The 19,617-nt window shown below is 42.1% G+C and overlaps 1 protein-coding gene across 5 annotated transcripts in view; it reads right to left on the reverse strand.

Annotated features, from left to right (window-relative positions):
- Positions 1 to 19,617, reverse strand: part of LOC102051093 (ankyrin repeat domain-containing protein 26-like) — a 59,351-nt gene that overhangs the window by 8,133 nt on the left and 31,601 nt on the right. For all 5 annotated transcript variants that reach the window (XM_055711726.1, XM_055711725.1, XM_055711728.1 and 2 more), the window contains 14 exons: positions 17,904 to 18,117; positions 15,634 to 15,817; positions 15,038 to 15,181; positions 12,901 to 13,854; positions 11,449 to 11,601; positions 10,308 to 10,483; positions 10,013 to 10,106; positions 8,866 to 8,943; positions 7,567 to 7,701; positions 6,383 to 6,495; positions 5,834 to 5,975; positions 3,683 to 3,964; positions 2,760 to 2,995; positions 1,753 to 1,999 (listed from right to left, as the gene is read on the reverse strand). In XM_055711726.1, coding sequence (XP_055567701.1) covers positions 1,753 to 1,999; positions 2,760 to 2,995; positions 3,683 to 3,964; positions 5,834 to 5,975; positions 6,383 to 6,495; positions 7,567 to 7,701; positions 8,866 to 8,943; positions 10,013 to 10,106; positions 10,308 to 10,483; positions 11,449 to 11,601; positions 12,901 to 13,854; positions 15,038 to 15,181; positions 15,634 to 15,817; positions 17,904 to 18,117 — 3,152 coding nt within the window. The remainder of the gene's footprint in view (positions 1 to 1,752; positions 2,000 to 2,759; positions 2,996 to 3,682; positions 3,965 to 5,833; positions 5,976 to 6,382; positions 6,496 to 7,566; positions 7,702 to 8,865; positions 8,944 to 10,012; positions 10,107 to 10,307; positions 10,484 to 11,448; positions 11,602 to 12,900; positions 13,855 to 15,037; positions 15,182 to 15,633; positions 15,818 to 17,903; positions 18,118 to 19,617) is intronic.

The following is a 19,617-nucleotide window of genomic DNA, read 5'->3' on the forward strand; positions in this document are numbered from 1 at the left end:
AACTACTGCACCTCTGAGAACTCAAGTTTCTTTTTTCTGAAGGACTCAAGAGAAGATCAGGTTTTAAGACTTCCCTGAATACATCGAACATCAGGTGACTTGAGGCTACAAACAGTGCCATTACAATTAGTCTCAGTTGTTCCCTAACTGGTGATCACAGGAAGAAATATCACAAAAAGATGTGCAGCTGCATTTAGTCACAGGGAGGTTATTCTTTTTTTCCCGTTTCTTCTTCAAAAAAAGAAACCACAACTGTTAAACCCTTTTCTTTTAAACTAGGACAGCTTTTTTCCTAGAAGTGGGATGGTTTCCTTCTTTGCCTTTTTCTTCTTGTAACATCTCGCTCCCATCTCTCTGACGTTTTTCCCTGCCCTCACTTGCTCCCTGCTGCCTGCCCCTCTTGTTCCCTTGTCCTGGCTTTCTCCTTATTTCAGTTTTGCAGTGGATCCCTGAATCTTGCCTCCTTTCTACTGCTTGCATGCTGCATAATCCCTGCAGATGGTACTGTACTAATTGCCTCCCACGTTCTTTGTGTAGTGTTATGGCCACCCCTCTGACACAAAAACACATTCACAATGATACAGAGAAGTTATCTCTTAACTGCCACTGCTACGCATTACCTACACACTGCTTTGCCTATTTTTGTTTTCTTGTTTGGGTTTTTATTCTTTTTCTTAAACCAGGTGCAGTATGCAGACATCTTAGTGAAATGGATTCTTTCCGCTGTAGGTGGGACCACTGAACCGAGGTAAGACTTAAAAGTGAACAAATACTCCTCACATTTGTTCAGTGACAGAATATGCGAGGGACAGAACACTGACTGAATAGGCTTGTCCATGCCTCAGTCCTACGCTAGGTGGGAAACTGATTACAACTACTGACATCTGGTTTCCAAGTCTCATGACATCATGTTTACCATTCTGTGAGGGATGTGCGATCATGCTGACTGCTAATTACAGGGCATACTTTGACCAGAGGTACTGCAGAGGTTGCAGCTTTTGTACAAAATCAGAAAGCTCTGAAGACTTCCTGAGGAGCAGTTACATATAACACCACATAGCAGGACCTACAAAAACAAATGCCTCCTATGCATAGCATACATCCCACACTCAAGTGAGAAGTTACGTGATCCTGTTCATATCATCCTATTTTTGAAGCATCCCTTTGTTGGTATTGTACTAAAACAAGTTCTGGTGAAGAAACTGCTAAAACGAAGATCAGTGAAGAAGGAAAAGGTGTCTCAAACATAGATGTCCGATGGGATTTTGCACTCATCATGAAGTTAGCTGTTTTAATAAAAGGTCATCCATAGAATGGGCTGGGTTGGAAGGGACCTTAAAGATCATCCAGTTCCAACCCCCTGCCATGGGTTGCTAGACAGGGTTGCTCAAAGCCCCATCCAGCCTGGCCTTGAGCACTGCCAGGGGTGGGACAGCCACATTAAATTTTACTGAAGAGCTATCTGGGAGCTTCCTATGCCACAGTATTCTTTATCGCAGTTTCTCTTCATCATTTAGATCTCAGTGTTTTTTGGTCTTTGAGCACTTTTGGAAACTTGTACAACCCTGATGACCAAAAGTCTTCAGTTCTACCACCTAGTTGTGTACTGTTTTGATGATGAGCAATTTGTTCTGGCATATGAGAGCATATGGTTTGGAACTATAAATGGATTCTAAGTTTAGACTGAAAAGCACAACCTTGCTTACAGATACGCTTCAACACTAGTTGAGAACAGTATTTAAAGACGCTTACCTTAGCCACGTAGGCTTCAACTCTGTTTCTTGATGCTAACGTATTCACGGCTGGGCTTAGGAAGCTTCCTCCTAGACTTAGACTTCTGTTCAGTGCCAGATTGTTGCCAATATGTCCCAGTTCAGTTGAATACAGAACTGGACTTGCAGCCAGACCTCCAGTGACAACGCTACTTGCAATTAAAGGTTTGCTTCTATGGCGCGCCTGAAGGAGCTTAGCGTTGGCTTCTGCTAGTCTCTCATTAGCTCTGAAATGTTCAGAAGCACACAAAGAATTATCCTTGGTAGTAACACTTCTGCAAAGTTACCCTCCAGGTCTTTGACTATTATTTGACTTCTGAAAGTGGAAAGGATTAAGAGGGTCTAAAAAAATCCCCGTGATTTGATCTGAGGTTTTTTGGAGAGCCTATTTCTAAGTAGTCACACCACCTGCAAGAAGCAGCAAGAGTTAACCAATACTTTGGACTTCTCAGCATTCAGGCCTCAAAGCAGTCTGTGCACACCGTGTGTTTACATAGCTTTTCCTGAAAGGTACATCGCCTGCGTAAGAACTCTGGGCTACCCTTCCTTTCCTAAAGAAAGCTTAAACCTAAGGCGTGCTGCTAAAATGGAAGCCAAAAGACTTTTGTTGATGTCGCTTCACAGCATCAAACGCTGTTCTCTGAAGGGCCTATCCTTATTCAAGCAGTAGAGGACATGAAATTTATCTTTTCTGCCACACTTAGAATAAGAAGAGGAGATTAGAGACTGGCAAAAAGGCTGCCTGTTAAAACAAAATCAACTTCAAAAATATCCTATTAACGCCCATGATTGGTGGTGTTACTGCTGGAACACTGAAGAGAAATGAAGATAGTTCCAATGAAGAGGGGGGAGCCTTAAGGTACTTTCACCACAAATATGCTATCTTGTGCATAATGCTGACCAGATGTAGAAAGGGTATTTAATGAAGAAAACTGCTTGAGGAAAAAAGTAGTATCTTATTACCACCCCAAAAAAGCATGGACTTACCTTTCCAGTTTATTTGCTAGGCATCTTCTGTTTTTTACTTCCTCCAGATACAGGTCTTTGTACTTTTCCACTTCTGCCTGTGTGGATTCTTTTTGAAAAATACTGTCTTGTTGGGTATTTTTTATCCTGTCCAGTTCACGTTCGAGGTCTCGAATTCTGTGTTTTAGCTGGTTTCTCAGTGAAGCATGATGACTGGCTCTGATTTGTTCTAATCTGTCCTGGGAAGCTGCCTGCGTCTGAAGTAGATACGTACTTTCAACCACCGCAAAGAAAAAGAGAACTCTCCTCGCCAGTCAATTGCATGTACCCAGTTTCAAGGGCCCAGCTTTACTCAGCGAGGCAACTGGGCCTCCTCACTGCCATCAGCGACCAGGGCAGAACCCTGGAACTACCACATTAAATAATTCTTTTCATTCGGAAAGAACCCCCACCTTAGCACTATTATTCATCCAAGCTACTGATGAAAGAACGCTACCTCTGTAGGACAGGGCATAGCATTCCTCAAAGAAATTATGAGTCTGCCTCACCCTCACACCCCACCCTGCAACTGTGGTGACTTCTTTTCTGAGCATTGTCCCCTGTACAATGACTAAGGAAGATGTGTATGTCTGGCTGCGACAACTCTAAGTTGCAATACCCATTCAAGGATAAACAATGAGTACAAGACCCGTGGACAGTGATACCCCTCCAAGAACTGCAAAATGAAAATCTACCTTGGGCAAGCTTTTGATTCAGGGCCTGCAGGCACATTGCACACACATGAAAGCATCTTGCCCAACCATATCCCCTTCTCCCACTGCCCTTCAGGAAAAACAGAAGTATAACGTAACACATGGAATCAGGCACCAAAAAAAAAACCAAACCCCTAAAAATGACAACCAAAACAAAAGTATATAACAGACACACATAAGAAATTAACTTACCTGCAAAAACAGATTGACTTCTTGCAGTTTTTGTCTTATTTCTTGTTCAGCTCGTTCTTCCACCTCTTTTTTGTATTGTTCTAAATAGCTGCGATCCACCATGTTAGTATCCACATGGTGTTTGAGATTAGCCACCTCTTCTTTCAGCTGGCTTTTGCTCTTTTCCAGTTTTTCATGGTTCCCACGCATGGTGGACAGCTCCTCTTGCAAATCGTGATTTTGTGCTTCTAGCTGCATGCATTTTTTAGACTCTATCTCCAGCTGCTGGGAAAGTTCATCAACCTGTAGACAGAAGAGGGGAACAAAAAGGGAACTCAGAGGGATCTAAAATTAGTCAATTCTGTGAAAACTGGTAAAGGAGTTGGCCATCAAGACTGCATTTATCATCTGCTGATTCAGTATTAGAACAAAAGTGAAACCAGGCTCTTCTTTTAAAACAAGAACAGCTTTCACAGAATTTCTGATAGTATTCCTCACGTTCCCATCCTTTATCAGTTCTGCAGTGGGTCACAGACCAAGAGGTACCAAACTAGCGGCATTACACCCATAGGGCTAGGTTGAAAAGGACTAGGGCTATTCATCTGTGAGATGTTCATATGATCATGGAAAATTAAACACACCCATACCCGGTTACATCACAGCCACATTCTGGTTTCATCAAGAAAAAAACCATGTATCGTGCTTCAGAGGAATTTTTACATGCTGTCATGCAGTCAAAGCTTCATTACAGAACTGACAAGACAAGAAATGGGTACCCTTTTCTTCCATTACGCTAACAGATCTGGAAATAGTGGTTCAGACCACAGCTTTTACAGCGGTGGTGGTAGAAGGCAGTCTCTTTAGGCCAAAGCTGCAGTTTGTTTTCAAAAGATTTCCAGGAAATATCAGACTTCCCATAGTTCCCATTGGTCAACTACAGCTCTATCCCCTTCTTTCTGCCTCCAGAAACATACATTGTTTATACCTATTAACCATAAAACATGATATCCCATCTTTTATTTTTAAAAAAGTGGAGGAAACCAGCATAGTAAACACTTGAAAGAGTCTCTAACATAAGTAGAAACTTTACACCTATTTAAAATGGCCCAAACGTAATTCCATGCCCTGTCATTCAAAATAACTCTTCCAACAGGAACACAAATATGCTGCTAACCTGTGAACTAAAAATGAGCCACTGTAAAGGCAGTTGACTCATTCTACAATAATATGTTCTAAAAAGGAAAACAACTTTGAAATACAGCTGCTCTAGCAACAAATCTCAGTAATGAGCAGAGAAGCAGATAAAAGGTTACATGCTACCAAACAGCCAGAGCAACCTCATAAGCACTTCTGGGTCTTCATGACCAGGGAAAGATGGACTGAGGCAGCTACTAGTAAGCAATAAGTTATTGCATTTTTAATGCATCACCTCACACGGCATTGTGCCTTAGGAAGCAAAGAACCGTTCAGAAAAGCAGAACCCCAACTGCCTCCTGCTCAACTGGTGCCTAAGACAGGCTTCTGGGGGTGATCTTGGGCAAAGCCAACTTCATGCAGTCGTTCCGAGTTATGGTGGCGTTACTCCTCTCTCTTCCGAGAGGGAACTCATCCGTCAGAGCCGGACGATGCTTCCACGGCCTCAAGCTGCAGCCAGGCCTGTGCTGGGCCTTCACTGCTCTCAGCCCTGACCCTCACCCATGGACGTGACGTCCCAGTAGGACCGCAGACCTGCCCATCCCTATGGACTGGCCTGGTGACCTGCACTCTTGGCAGACTCTGCTTACTGTCCCCAGAACTGTCCCCAGAACTCTTCTGCTCTTCTTGGTGAGGGCCTGTGGGACTGATCCCCGGCCTGTGTGGTCACAGACCCAGCCAGCCTTGCCGTGACTCTCGGTTTGCCCTTCCTCTGCAGGACAGCCTACCCTTGATGTGCCCTCACAGATACTGCTGTGTATGGAACACTTTCATCTTTACCCCTAATAACTACATCAGTATTACAGTCATCTGCTACTGTGACAGTAGAAGGAACATCAGAAAACACTCAATTCCAAAATACAGCCAAGGAAAAAAAATAATCAAAATCAACAATATGAAAAGAAGTATAAAGAAAGAACAAAGGTTCTGAAAGAAAAAACACCACCACCAAAATAACCCAAAGAAAGCAAAGCTCACCTTTGTTCTTAATCTGCCAACTTCATTGACCATTTCAGAAGACGTGTTCTTCATCTCTCCCTGCAAATTAAGCTGGGACAGTCCCCCTCTCTCCTCATAGACCCTTAGTTTCTTTGTAGCTTTGCTCAACAGCCTCTTCAACCTGTACAGCAAATTAGTCACGAAAACAATGAAGCAAAGGAAAAAAACTGGACTTTTTCACATACTCTCATGTAATCAGCACAGACAGAGCTTATTCATCTTTAATGTGCTTGACACACCAGGAATTACTGAGAATAACCAGTATTCCTGTGCCACATACACTCGGAGAGTCTAAATTTCACCTGAAAAGAGGAATGAAAGACTCCCTTTTCTCCAGGAGAACTGCAGGGCAACCTGCATCTGCAGTTGTTTTGGCAGCTATTGAAAACTAGGGGCTGATGTACAGAAGCACCTTGCAAGAACTAACACGATGCTGCTCACAGTTAGGTACGCCTGTTTCTACATTACAGTTCAATAAAGCATGACTTCTACTTAGGGATACCTCTTCACCATACTAAAAAGCCGTACCTCTTACAGTCTTTCTGCAGATCGAGGTTTCTTTTCATTTCTTCGTTCAGACGTAGTTCAACTGGGCGTTTCAACTCTACCAGCTTCTTCACTTTCTTTCTTTCACTCTCACACTTTCAAAAGAGAAAAGAAATATGTATCATACACGCAGAGCACAGGAAAAATATCTATATACAGTCTGTACATCTAGCGTTCTCCACAGAGAAGCTGCCGGATGTCTCTATCTGTTAGCCAAGCTCCAGAGAATGGCATGGGACAGAATTCCTGAGAATATTCAATCACTTCAGGTTTCACATCAAACAAACCAATATCTAACTACAGAAGCAGATGCCCTCACTGAAGCTAAGGCCATCCTCTTCCGGACAAAAAAGGTGGAAAAGATGCTGGAGAACACTTCCGGCACTGCCTCTGCTCATAGCAGGGATTATGTAGGTATGCACTTCTTGGGAGAACATCGATCCATCTAAAGCTTTCATGGGATCTTCCACCAACCAGTAGGCAGGGGCTTGTGGAAGAATCTGATCTTTTGGTGTTCTTCAACATTTTATTCCCCTCTGCCATTACCTCCATCTCTTCTGTGTGGGTATTTATTTATTCACGTGCTGTTCCTCCTCTTGGTGTTTTCTCAGCCACACCAGAGGAGAGCTGCCAGCTCTTTTGACTTTGTACTTCCATTTTTCCTCTACAGAAAGGCAGAAAAGGGGAAGGCTGCCCCTTGGAAACTAGCAGCCACTGCTTGTTTCCCAAGAACTAGTTTATTTACCCAGAATTCCTTCAGTACGTTTTTCTGCAAGGCTTTTAAGCTCCCGCTACGCTGAAAATATACAGCAGCTCCTCCGTACATGCATTGGAAACAGCAAGCTTTTTAAACGTACCCAGAAACCAAGGGGTCAGAAGATGACCACATGAAATCCAAGGAGGAACTGGGAACTGTGGCCTTGCTCGATGTGCTCAACTGATAGCCAACCACACCGGGAACTCTTCCCAACAGAACCACTCCAGAACTTACACAAAGATACCTATCTAGCTTTTATTTGCTTCCTCCATGACCCCTAAACAATAAGGTCCTTGAAGCCTGAATGGCAGGGATGACAGAAGACAGTGAGTATGTAAGAACTTGACCAAAAGGTGCATGTGGTTCTCCTGGGTATTGGCTCGATGCCTGGAGAATTTTCTGGGCTCACCTGTCCCAACAGTTCAGCCTTTTCCTTGTCAAGCTGAGCAACGCGCTCTTCAAGGTGGAATCTTGACTTCAAGTGCTCCTCCCACATGCTGTGCAAGTCCTTCGACGTCAGAGCCAGCATGTTCTGCTTCTGTGTCTGTGAAAGCAACAGTGCCAAAAGAAAAAGTAAGGTGGCCAGGAAAGACCAGAGTGCAGGAGAATGCAGTAACTTACACAGAAACAGGCCTAAGCTCTCCTCTCCCCATCCAAGACCTACAGTTAAGGTTGATGAGGAGTGTAAAACATGTTATGTAGGAAACATAACCAAGAACAGCAGCTGGAGCTGGTGGGAAGAAGGAATACTCTAGAAGTGACAAGATGAGGTTACAACTTTAGAGGATAAGATGACATGCGCGCACACACACACACACAAAATCACCCTATAGCTTTCCTGAAAAGGTCCTCTGGATTTCATAATGATACATACTTTATAATGTAATAATTCCTCTAGTGCTCACCACAGAAAATACCCTACCCTCACAGCTTCTGTAACAGCTGTACATCTCCTGAAAGCAAGAAAACATTTTCAAATCAACAATGCTATTAATGCTTCTACCCAAAGGGACAAAGATTTATCCAACAGATGCATTTGAGTGAAACAGAACTTGCTGATTCAGTTCAAATATAAAGAATGCAAGCTGACTACATGCTTTTAGTGGCACTCTAAGGAAAGAAAAAAAAAAAAAAAAAAGATGTCTACTAATCTACAGAAAGTCATGAAGACCTTAGCACAAAGGCTTAGATTAAAAAAATCCTTAGGGTGTACAACTTTCTCAAGTGTCCTTACAGAGTAGGTGAAACGCTGGGTCTTACAACAGAAGCAAACACTGTCTCAAAGGTAAGCTCTGACAAAGCTGCAAAGATAACACGGATCTCCCAATGCCGGTCTTCTCTCTCAACGTTCAGCCATAGGTCTCCCCCCGCCCACAACATCCATCCTATCCATTATCTGCCATTTGGTTTAACTCCAGTGAGCAGCTCAGCACCACACAGCCATTTGCTCGCTCCCCCTGGTAGGATGGGGGAGAGAATTCATCAGATGAATTATGCTGACAAACACAACTGTCTTGCACACCACGACACAGATACAAAAGACAGCAGGAAGGGAATGAGGAAATTTACAGTCTTTTCCCTCGAGGGTGCCTTGCCCTAAAACCAGAAGGGTATTGTGAGGTGCACTGTGCCTACACAGCCCACCTGATCTTTTCAATTACCTGCACAATTTCAAAAACTGAAACACTCATAGAAGCCACTCACGTACCTCTTGATGGTGGTGGCCCTCTGCAGCTGCCTGCGTTGTCCGTAAGCTAGTTATCAAGTCTTCCAGGTGGTTATGGACCTACAGAAGCAAGAAGAGAAGCAAGAAGACACACTATGACTTTCCAGACTGAAGTTTACACCTCATGACCAAAAAAACCCCAATATTACATACACCTCTTCATTCTTAGAGTCTTTACACCCAGCACCAATCAGAATGGCTTTAGTTTGATACCACTGTAAAACTGTCAGCAATCATCACCTCTGCTCTTTGCTTCGGGGAGAGAGAACGCCATGTGGTACGCAAAGGATCGTCAATGAAAACAGGCAGGAGTAGCTTTCTCCACCCACAGTACATTTGAAAACCGTACCCCAATAACCACAGGGGAAGGACCAGCGCCGTGACTGCCTTTCCTCTTCTCTTGTCAGTATCAGTGTATCACAAAATTCAACTTTCACATGTAGTCGTTTTCAAAATCTCTTCAGCACTAATTAACAACTACAGTTGTAACAGGAACCCTAGGTCACCGGTTACAATACAAAATGAATTTGCTTCATACAGGCCACAGGTGAAAGCACCTTCTCTGAGCTAAAATTAACCACTGTGTAGAGAGAGTGGGAAATTCCAAGGCTTGCACTGACTTACGCAAATGACACCACTGGCACACCTCTTCACTGTTTCACAGAAACAGACACACATCAAGTAGGCAAGGGAAATGCAATGCTGAGCAGCAAAAACTCTGAGGAGTACAATTTTTGTTCCCATCTGATGATGCCCGTCAGGCCTCCAGCATCAATATCCCCTGTGGTATTTCCAAGATTTAACTTGATAAATACTTTTAATGCTACACTTTGCAACAAGTGCCTGAAGCAGCATCTAATGTCAAGACGGGTCTAAAGCAGACAGTAGTTACACCAGCATATTAGTGGCAACTCCTTACCTTTCAGAGCGTTAAAGAGGACTTGCTATAGTAGCATGGGAAAACTCAAACCCAGAAAGCTAGGGAACGGTTCAAGCAGCCTATAATCGGTAGAACACAGGGACTGAGCTCCCCTAGGCTCTCCAGGAAAACCTCATCTTATCGCTTTCCCACAGAAATAAGCAACTGGGCTCAGGAGCTCACAAAGAGGGAAGTTTATGACCAGCTTACCGAGGCAAAAGCTTGCAGATCTCTCTGAAGTGCTTCAATCCTATCGCTCTGTTGCTGGACTGTGGCTTCCAATCTGGCATTTTCAATTTCAAGGCTTAAAAAGAAATACAGGTCTTATTAGGGAAATCCACCCTAGCACCAATTCTGAAAGAACAGTGTGAAATAACATCATCTAAAACAAAAGCATCCTTCAAAATCGTGTATTAACTTGCTGTGATGCAACAACACTATCCTGTTCCCTCCACACAATCCCGGAAAGCGGCAGACACCTTGTTTCACTGTGTTATTCTCTTACCGTTGCACGTCTTCTTGCAGTTGTTTTATAGTAGTGTTAGTCCCAGAAGATGCCTTCAGGAGCTCCTGCAGTTTCTGGGAAGAAGCTGTTACTTCTCTTTCCTTATTATCCAAGGCAGCTTTCAAGTCATGAACACAATGCTCAGACTGAAGATGCTGTTCTTCCAACTCCCGCAACTGTAAACTCACAGTAAGAATCCACAGTAGTCAGATGAGCTTTTGTAGAGAGGAGTCAAAGGAATCGACTGCTGCTGAAGAATTCAAGTCCTGCATATATCTGCACATACCCTCTACCCAAAGAGCTGTAATCCTTTCAAGTACATTCAGACCTTCACTTCTCCAAGCAAATAAACACAAGCTGTGTTACTTCACCATCTTTTACACTGGCCTCTCCCATCCCTCCACTGATTTCCTGCAGCACGGTTCCGAGCACCGACACTGCCCCTCGTACCCTGTCAGTGACTTGGGACACTCTTTGTATCCACGTGTTTGCTCCTCCATTGAAAGTGTGGATTAAAAAGTTCATTCTTCTCCTGAAGTGACTTCACAACTGCCTCATAAGGAGATTTAAGATTATCTGTTTTCAGAACTCCAAGGCCTCTATACTTCAGTTTTCATAAGAAAATTTAAAAACGTGGCGCCCCCCCGTGCCCAAAATTAGCTTACAATTCACTTGCAAGAAAGCTGCTTAAACGTGGCAAATGAGAGCAGGGCCAAAGAAGAGGGAGGTGGAGGGAAATGCATATATATGCACAGTAAGTTACAAAAGCATTTGAATTCACAGGTTCTGTGGTGGTGGGGCAGGGAAGGAGCAGTGACCCCATAAAAAAGCACCAATGCAGCAGTACAGTATTTGTATTTTTTTCCAAAATCAGACAACATGCTTGGCCAAACCAAATGCAATAAACTAGAGACACATCATTTTCTTTTGCAAAGCATCTTAGCAAATACAAACCTTTGCCCAAGTAAGGGCACAGCATCCTCGTGCCAAAGAGTTGGACACATTTGTAAAACAGTGAAATTAATTCACACGTCATTAAATCTGTTCTGTTGAATTTTTTTCTAGGGTTTTAGGACAACATTCACTCCTACTTTCAACAGATACACTCAGATTTATTCATCTAGTTACAGACATTATGTACCTCAGTTTTAACCTTTTCCAACTCCTTTTGCAAGCGGAGCTTGTCTTCCTCCAGGTCACTGCGGTAGCGTGTAGTAACTTCAAGTGAAGCTTCTGACATAGATTGCTTTTTAAGTGCATCAGCAAGCTCCTGCTGCAGTTGTCTGACCATGCCCTAACGACACAGTTAAACGAGCATGAAGAAAGTCCTAAGAACACGAAATATGCCTTTAATTTATTCGATTATACAATTAGACCTGTCTTTAGATTGAACCCAAAGGTATCAAAATTTGCCTGCCACCAGCAGGCATCTGCACGGATGATGACCTCTCATCATCCTTTTCTCGGCTGAGCACCTCTGACTATCAGCAGCTGTTCGTGAGGATTTCTGCTTCCTAACACAGAAAAAAGGCTCAAGTATTGCTCTTCCTTGAACAATACACAAACACACACTGCAATCAGGTATTTTTTTCTAACAAAACCCAAAGAAATCTGTTGTGATCTAAGAGCCATAGTTTGACTGCAAATAGTACTCTGATGACTGAAGGCAGGACTTTGTATTAGATTGTTCTTTGTTCTGTTCCTTCATTATACAAATATAACTAAATGAATACATATATCTGAAAGCTCTTTTGAGATACACTTTAAGGGTATGTTGAATCACATCCTCTTGTAGTCTTCTTAATCAACTTGTTTTAGAACAACAACTGCCTTTATACTCATAGATTAGGTTTACAAACCTCTGGATAGCTCATATATAGCTATATACATATACACACACACTCTCTCACATGATCTTCAAAAGGAGCCTGTTATTTTGGCAGTAAGAATACAAAGCAAGTCACAGATTACAATGATTGACAGTACTGCTGGAGTGTGGCTACACATCACAGAAGAGAAGAGAAAGCTTAAGGTCACCGTCTGACATGAACTTTGAGGAACTGGCAGGCCCCTTCGAACCCTCAAAACACATAAAGAAATTAACATCTGGACATTACTAATACTCTTCAATCTAGATAGCAACTTCCAGAGAAACTATTTTTTCCCCTCTGTAGAAGTTTCATATAAATCCATCCCCAACCACTTCACTTGTCTGCATCGTCATTTCTCAGCCCTTGTGTATTGGACGGTTCCTCCTTTTATACCACTCTCATTCATGTCATCAGTGAAAGACTTACATCAAAACCATCAAATACATAAGACTATTCTATAGGGCATAAAATGGACTAAGTAAGAAGAATCACCTTTCTTGATCAGAGCTTAGACTTGGATACCTTTTTTCTGTTCTCTGCTTAGATCTGAGGACTAATATCCCGTTTGCCAAAACTTTCCGCAATTCCAAGAGAAACATAACAAACCACAACAAATCAGTATTCTTTGGTCCCATGCATATACATACCAGGTACATTGTAGAAACAAAATCATTTCAAAAACGGATAAACTTTAAATTGTTCTTTCTAAGCATATACTTTACCTCTCTTTCTACTTTGTCAGTCTCGTATTTGAAGACTTGTTCCCTTAAATCAGAACACTTTGCATTTAAATCCTTGTTTCGCTCTTCTATTAGATAAACTTGCTTTTCCGTATCAGCTCTGAGTTTGTTGAGAATATTATTAAACCGGTCCTGCACATCATTCACTACTTCTGCTTTCATGATCCTCTTGTTCTGCATATCCTCCAGTTGCTGACGCAGTAAAAGGTTTTCACTCTGGAGCTGGGCCAATCGCTCCTGCAAGGACTCCTGTTTTATTACAAGTTTGCTTGCTTGATCTTTCTCAAGTTGTCGAGCATGATCATATTCCTTTGCCTGACACTGGGCTTGACTTAATTCTTTTTGTGTCATTTCTAGAAGCAAAGTTTTTTCTCTGAGGGCTTGCTTCAACTGGTGAAGCTCATTTTCTAGCTTATTAGCTTTGCTTTCAGCTTTACACAGCTGCTGAGACAAGCTCTTGTTGGTTTCTTGCATGTCGGAGAGGTCATGATGGAGCTTGTCTTGCAAGCGATGCCATTCATCACGTTCTCTGTGAAATCTTCGATCAGCATCCTTTTCTGACGACCGATGACGTTCAAGTTCTTGAACAGCAGCGTTCAGGCGGGAACGAAATGATTCAATTTCTGTCTCTAATCTGCCTTTGCTTTCGTTTGTCTGCTCAAGTTTGGAAGTCAGCACTGCAGATTCTGTCTTTAGTAAGTCCAGCTCTGCATTGTACTGAAGAACCGTTTGTGTTAATGCTTCCTCGTTCAGTTTAAGTTCCTTTTTGAGATCTTCATTTTTTTCTTTCAAGGTCTCATTTTCCTCTAAATATTTTCCTTCTTCCTCCTGGTGCCTAAGTCTTACTTGATTGAGTTCTAGCCTTAGCACAGCAATCTCGTCTTGTAGTAACTGATTCTTGTACAATAGATCCTTCTCTCTCTCACTGCTGGATTCCTGAATGACAGGGAACATGAATAAAGAGCCAACTGGGAAATGAATCTACAAAAAAACTTCAGCAATAAACTGCATTTTAACATTTCTAACACTGAAGCATGACTTCAAAGGAAGTTTCAGGCAATAAGCTACTCTATGAACCCATGCACATGTACAATCCATGTACACAATGGAAGTGTAACATATCCTTAAAACCTAAATGAACATCCCAAATACACAATGCCTCCCCCCCCCCCCCCCTTAAAGCAGCAACCTAATAATAAAATTATTTAAAATATCTCAAGTGTAAAGCTTTTCAAATGACTGTGCTTTCTTGTATGTGCATGCCTGTATAATATTGCCTTTAAGGTTGAATTAGTTGTGCTACAGATCTGGTAAAAACAAGGCTAGAAAGGGTATTTTCCTTCTCAAATGTCTGCTGAACACTTATCCTTTTGTATTACTGAAAGTTAGCTATAAAACTCCATCATCCTTGGAGTGCAGTAGTCCTGTATATTTCCCCTTTCTTATATGTATAACTTTTTTCCACTTAAACACATTCACCCTACATTTATTGGGCAGCACAGCCAAGAACAAACAAGGCTTTAAAGCACTGCACGTTCTTAGGAAATTCAGTAAACTCTTTTCAAGATCTTTTTTAATACAGTGTTTATGACTGCTTTTTCTCCTCTGGTTACTCTAACTCCTACAGAGAGTTGAATTCATTGTTGATATTCGATCATAAAATTTTAGTATGTGGAGGTGGAAAAGAAAGGCATACTTGAAGAAAGTTCAATAAGGGAATAAGTACTTAAAAGAAAAAAAAATAATGGAAACACACTGTCAAACAACTTTCTTCCTGGTCAACCTTGACATAGGTAGCTAGGTGTTTCACTGCTAGAAACCCTAAAAAGTGATAATAAAATGTCTATGGAATGAAAAATAACAGATAGGTTAAGAAACGGTGTAAATAGTGTCTTCTTTTAGTTTCCGACTTGCGCAGGTAATTCAGGTACACACAGGACTAATGCTGCTTTCCAGAACTTTAAGGACATAAGAGAAAACAGGAAAGGTATTTAGAAAGTTAAGTTACACTGGTAAACTGTAAATAAACCATCAAAAACTAGAAAAAGTTATATAAGATTTATTATGACTTTAAAACAAACATGGTGAAATCTGATTTATTAGGAAAAAATCTGCTTACCTCTGATTTTTTTCCTATAGTTCTTATTGTCTCTTCGAGTTCCTTTTGTCTCCAAAGGTGGTTGTTCAAAATTCCTTCTTGAAGGGCTCTGGCACTTTTTTCCTGAGAGAGCTGTCTCTGTGTTTCATCACGCTCCTCTTCAACCTACAGTAATACAATACAACTACTTGCATCTTAAGAAAAATCAGAGCTAGCAATACATCTTCCCATTCTCCCTTGTATACTTGAAAATATATTTTATTCCCCACAGTTATGATAATCCACCTATATATAATAAATTGCAATTTTCTTCTGAAAATTCAAGAAGAAGAAATACAGGATGTTTTGTAGTAATTTAGAAGAAAGTCAGGCTTTGCCTGAAACACAAATGAAACTTAAATTCTGAAAAAGGAAAAAAGGAATAATAAACTGCAAAACACAACAAAAAAAGAACAGACCAATTGTGAACCAACTGTACTCTACCGCCCTCAAAATCTGGCAATAGTTATCCAATGCCTCTTCCGTGAATAAAAGCACCTCTTTCTCTAGGCATACTGGAATACAATTGAGAAGAAGCAGAAAATAGGACAAAGTGTTCAATTCATTATTTCATATACCTGTTTCAAGAGCATTCTCAGTGTTCTTAACTCCATTTCTAAATTCCTTGAGTGTAACTCAAGTTTCTGTTTCTCCTCCATCTCTTTACAATATTGATCTTCTTGCTTTTGGAGGTTTTCTCTCATTTTCTCATACAGTACTTCTACTCTGAGCCTCTTTTCTTCTTCTTGTTTCAAAGAACATCTGGGATTTAACAGAGTATTTGAGAAACAAAACTACTGATATGAAAGTAGATATTCCACATTATGAACTTGCAGAGACAACTCAAACCATAAAAATGTTAAATGTTTTCAGATTTCATATTTTTACTGTACTTTTCAACTTTTTAAAGAATTCTAACTTCATTCCATTGTCCATGGTATCAATTGTACAAGATATGGAAATAAACCTTTGAGTGATTTAACATTCATTTGTAATTTTACATTGGGAAATACACACTAGCGTGCACACTTTATAATAAAAAAAGAATCATCTTCATATTACAGACATTTTGTTCAAAAAGGAGTTCGTTGTCTCATCAGATCAAAGCATCATAAACTTTTACTATCATTAATATACATTTTCTCAGTATACTGAGCATTGCCTACGTATTACGGATTCAGTGACTAGAAGTAATACTGATGAATCAGCACGCCACTTATCTACGGCAGACTCAACAATTTTTTTGCAAGCCTTCTGTAAGTCTAAAACAACTGCTGACCATAGAAAGAACAAGTAGTTTCTATTTACTCAAGAATGATGTCAGTGTTCAAAACCAGATTCGGAAATGCATAGGGTTTAAGCTTAATATGATTAAAACCAGTTTTAAACATCAAGGGATCTAACTCTGGGAGAAGGAACAGCAATTTCATTTTGAAGTTAATTTATAATGAAAGACTTGTGGAAGGTCATCTTCTTTACTAACTCAAACAATCAGCAATAAGCACTGACATGGTAAAAAATGGTCCACGGTGTGCCCACAGTACCCAAACAAGAAAGCAGTTTTGTGTTTGATTATTATTTTGACTATTTTTTCCGATATACTTGCAATGGTGAACAAGAAAAAATAAAATAAAATCAAGTATGAACATAAGGGAAGAATTGCCAATTGAAAGCCTGCTTTAGAAATTCTGCAAAACAAGAATTAACAACTACTAAATTTACTTGAAAGACTGATGGAAACATTTGTATTTGAATGGTGTATATTGCAAGGAAAAAGATTTACATATAAGCTGTAGTGTGTAATTTCACAAAACGTGTAACTTTTAAGTATAAATTTAACACTGCTTGGAGAATTTATTTAAAATGAAAACATTAATTCTTTATAATTGATAGATATTTGAGAATTTTGAACAAGTGCTGAAGTCAAATCCAGGCCAAGCTGGGACTGCTTTGTCTTCCTCGTACTCCCCCCCTCCCGCGCTGGGAGGCCCAGCTCCCCCAGCCTCCCCTCACAGGGCTGGTGCTCCTGCCCCCGGGCCAGCCCGGCATCTCCCTGCCGACCTCACACGGACTGGGTAAGACCTCTTGGGCTGGGAGGCCAAAAACCGGACCCCGGGCTCGAGACACATCTCAGCAAGCCCTGAGGAGGGGTGGGCACTCACTGCCCCCAGTGCGGGCCGCCCCAGCTGCCAGCTCACGGTGGCTCCTGCTGAGCTCGCTCTCTGCCTGGGCCGTCTGGCCCTGCTGGGCCAGCTCCCCAGCCACGCCATCCCACCGGGGACCACCACAAGGAGACCTCCCCTCCCAGGCCAGGGCTTCGCAGTTGGCCTTGCTGAATTTCCTACGGTGCCTGCTGGCCACCCCTGTCTGACGTGAATCGTGATGAGAAACCTCACTCATACAGGTCTAGCTCAGGAGTATGGGGAAAGGGGCAATCCCAAATTTTACCTTTCAGCTAAACAAACAATAAGCAAACAAATACTCTAAGCTCTGTTTGGAGCAAACCAGAAATCCTAGTATAGACCAACAGAAGCTGCAAGGACAAAATAAATAAAAAAAATTACATATCTCAAATCTCTCTTATAAATCTGAGTTTCTTATACACACTCTCTTGTTCTCTTCTCTTGCGATAAAAGAAAGATAAAACAACATACACATACGTGGAGCTGATACCCAGACATTTTTCCCCTCTGACATTATGCACTTTATAGCGTAACTTGCCCACAGGATTCAAAAAACCCAAACCCTAAAGACTGGAAACTTCTCATCCCGTTGCCTGTTCCATCAGAGTCTTTCGGAACAAAACCACTGACAAGATAATACATTATCAGAACACAAAGTTACATACTTGAGGTTTTGGATATCACTTTTCCATTCTGCTTCTTGGTGAGCCAATGTGGATTTCAAATCTTGAGTCTCCTCTGCTCTTAACTGTGACTCCTCCTTTTCACCTTCCAATTTCCTTACTTCTCTTGAGAGAGCTGTACACCGATTTTTTTCATGTTCTATTACCTGTTCATATTCAAGAAGTATGTTTTGCATTTTCAACAAAATAGTAGAACCTGTTTTGAGAAAGAAAAGACACAAAGTTGCACAAATACTTTCCAATGTATGAACTGTTCAATGCTTTGCTGTATTAGGTGCAGGTGGCAGGTTTCGGTAGTGGGAAGGTCCCTGTGAGAAGAAGGCAGGAGTCGCCCAGCACTGGACATGGATGGATTCAATGGACCCACTGCAGGGCACAGCTGAGCCTCTCAGCCGTGCTGGCAGCACCTCAGGAAAAACAAATTTAGGAAAGGGCAAAACCACTACACAGGCAGAGAAGGGGAAAAGCATGTGAAAACCAGCCCCGCAAATGAACATCCAGGCCAGCGAAGGAGGAGGGAGAGGTGCTGCTCCAGGTGCCAGAGCACAGACTCCCCTGCAGCCCCTGAGAGAACCATGCTGGAGCAGATGCCCACAGCGCAGTGCTGCGGAGGACCCCGTGCCAGCGCAGGTGGATATTTCCAGAAGGACCAGCGATTCACGGAGAGCCCAGGGTGGAGGAGATTTTCCCCAAAGGACTGCAGCCTGGGGGAGGACTCACACTGGAGCAGGGAAAAGGGATGAGGAAGGAGCAGCAGAGAGAAACTGCTACATCCTGACTGCAGAAGAGCTTGAGAAGCGGGGTGGGGTGGCGACGTGTCCTTTTAAGTTTTTTGGTCTTTGTTTCTCACTGTCCAAACGTATTTTAATTGGTGGAGTCTGTTTTGCCAGTGACAGTCACTGGGAAGTGACAGCCCTGCCTTCACACTGACCCACAAGCTTTTTCACCCTGTTTTGTCAAGGAGGGGCAGTGGCAGCCCCTGGGTGGGAGTTTGGCCTTCGGCCAAGGTTAACACTTGCCTAATGAAATTTTAGCATAGTTTAATAGACTAGTAAGTGATGCTTATGTTTATATAATGCTATGTGTATATATGCAAGCATCTTATAACAGTTGATTTTTGTTATACATCTATTTATTTATTTATTATTTTTAAGCAAAGCTGTTATTTTGCTGTACTATTTGTCATTAGCTATTGAGGGGTGTGCTGGTATTGGCTGGAATAGAGTTAATTTTCTTCACAGCAGCTAGTACGGGGCTATGTTCTGCGTTTGTGCCGGACACAGTGTTGGTAACACAGGGATGTTTTCGTTATTGCCGAGCAGCGCTTACGCAGAGCCAAGGCCTTTGCTGCTTCTCACCCCACCCCACCAGTGAGGAGGCTGGGGGTGCACAAGGAGCTGGGGGGGACACACAGCTGGGACAGTTGACCCCAGCTGACCAAAGGCATATTCCATACCACATGACATCACGCTCAGCATATAAAGCTGGGGGAGGAAGAAGGAAGGCAAAGACATCCAGAGTGACGGCATTTTGTCTTCCCAAATATTTGTTATACGTGATGGAGCCCTGCAGTCCTGGAGATGGCAGAACACCTGCTTGCCCATGGGATGTGCTGAATAATTCCTTGTTTCGCTTTGCTTGCGTGTGCAGCTTTTGCTTTTGCTATTAAATTGCCTTCATCCCAACCCATGAGTTT

This window comes from Falco cherrug, chromosome 5 (assembly GCF_023634085.1).
Source record: "Falco cherrug isolate bFalChe1 chromosome 5, bFalChe1.pri, whole genome shotgun sequence".
NCBI classification, from domain to species: Eukaryota; Metazoa; Chordata; class Aves; order Falconiformes; family Falconidae; genus Falco; species Falco cherrug.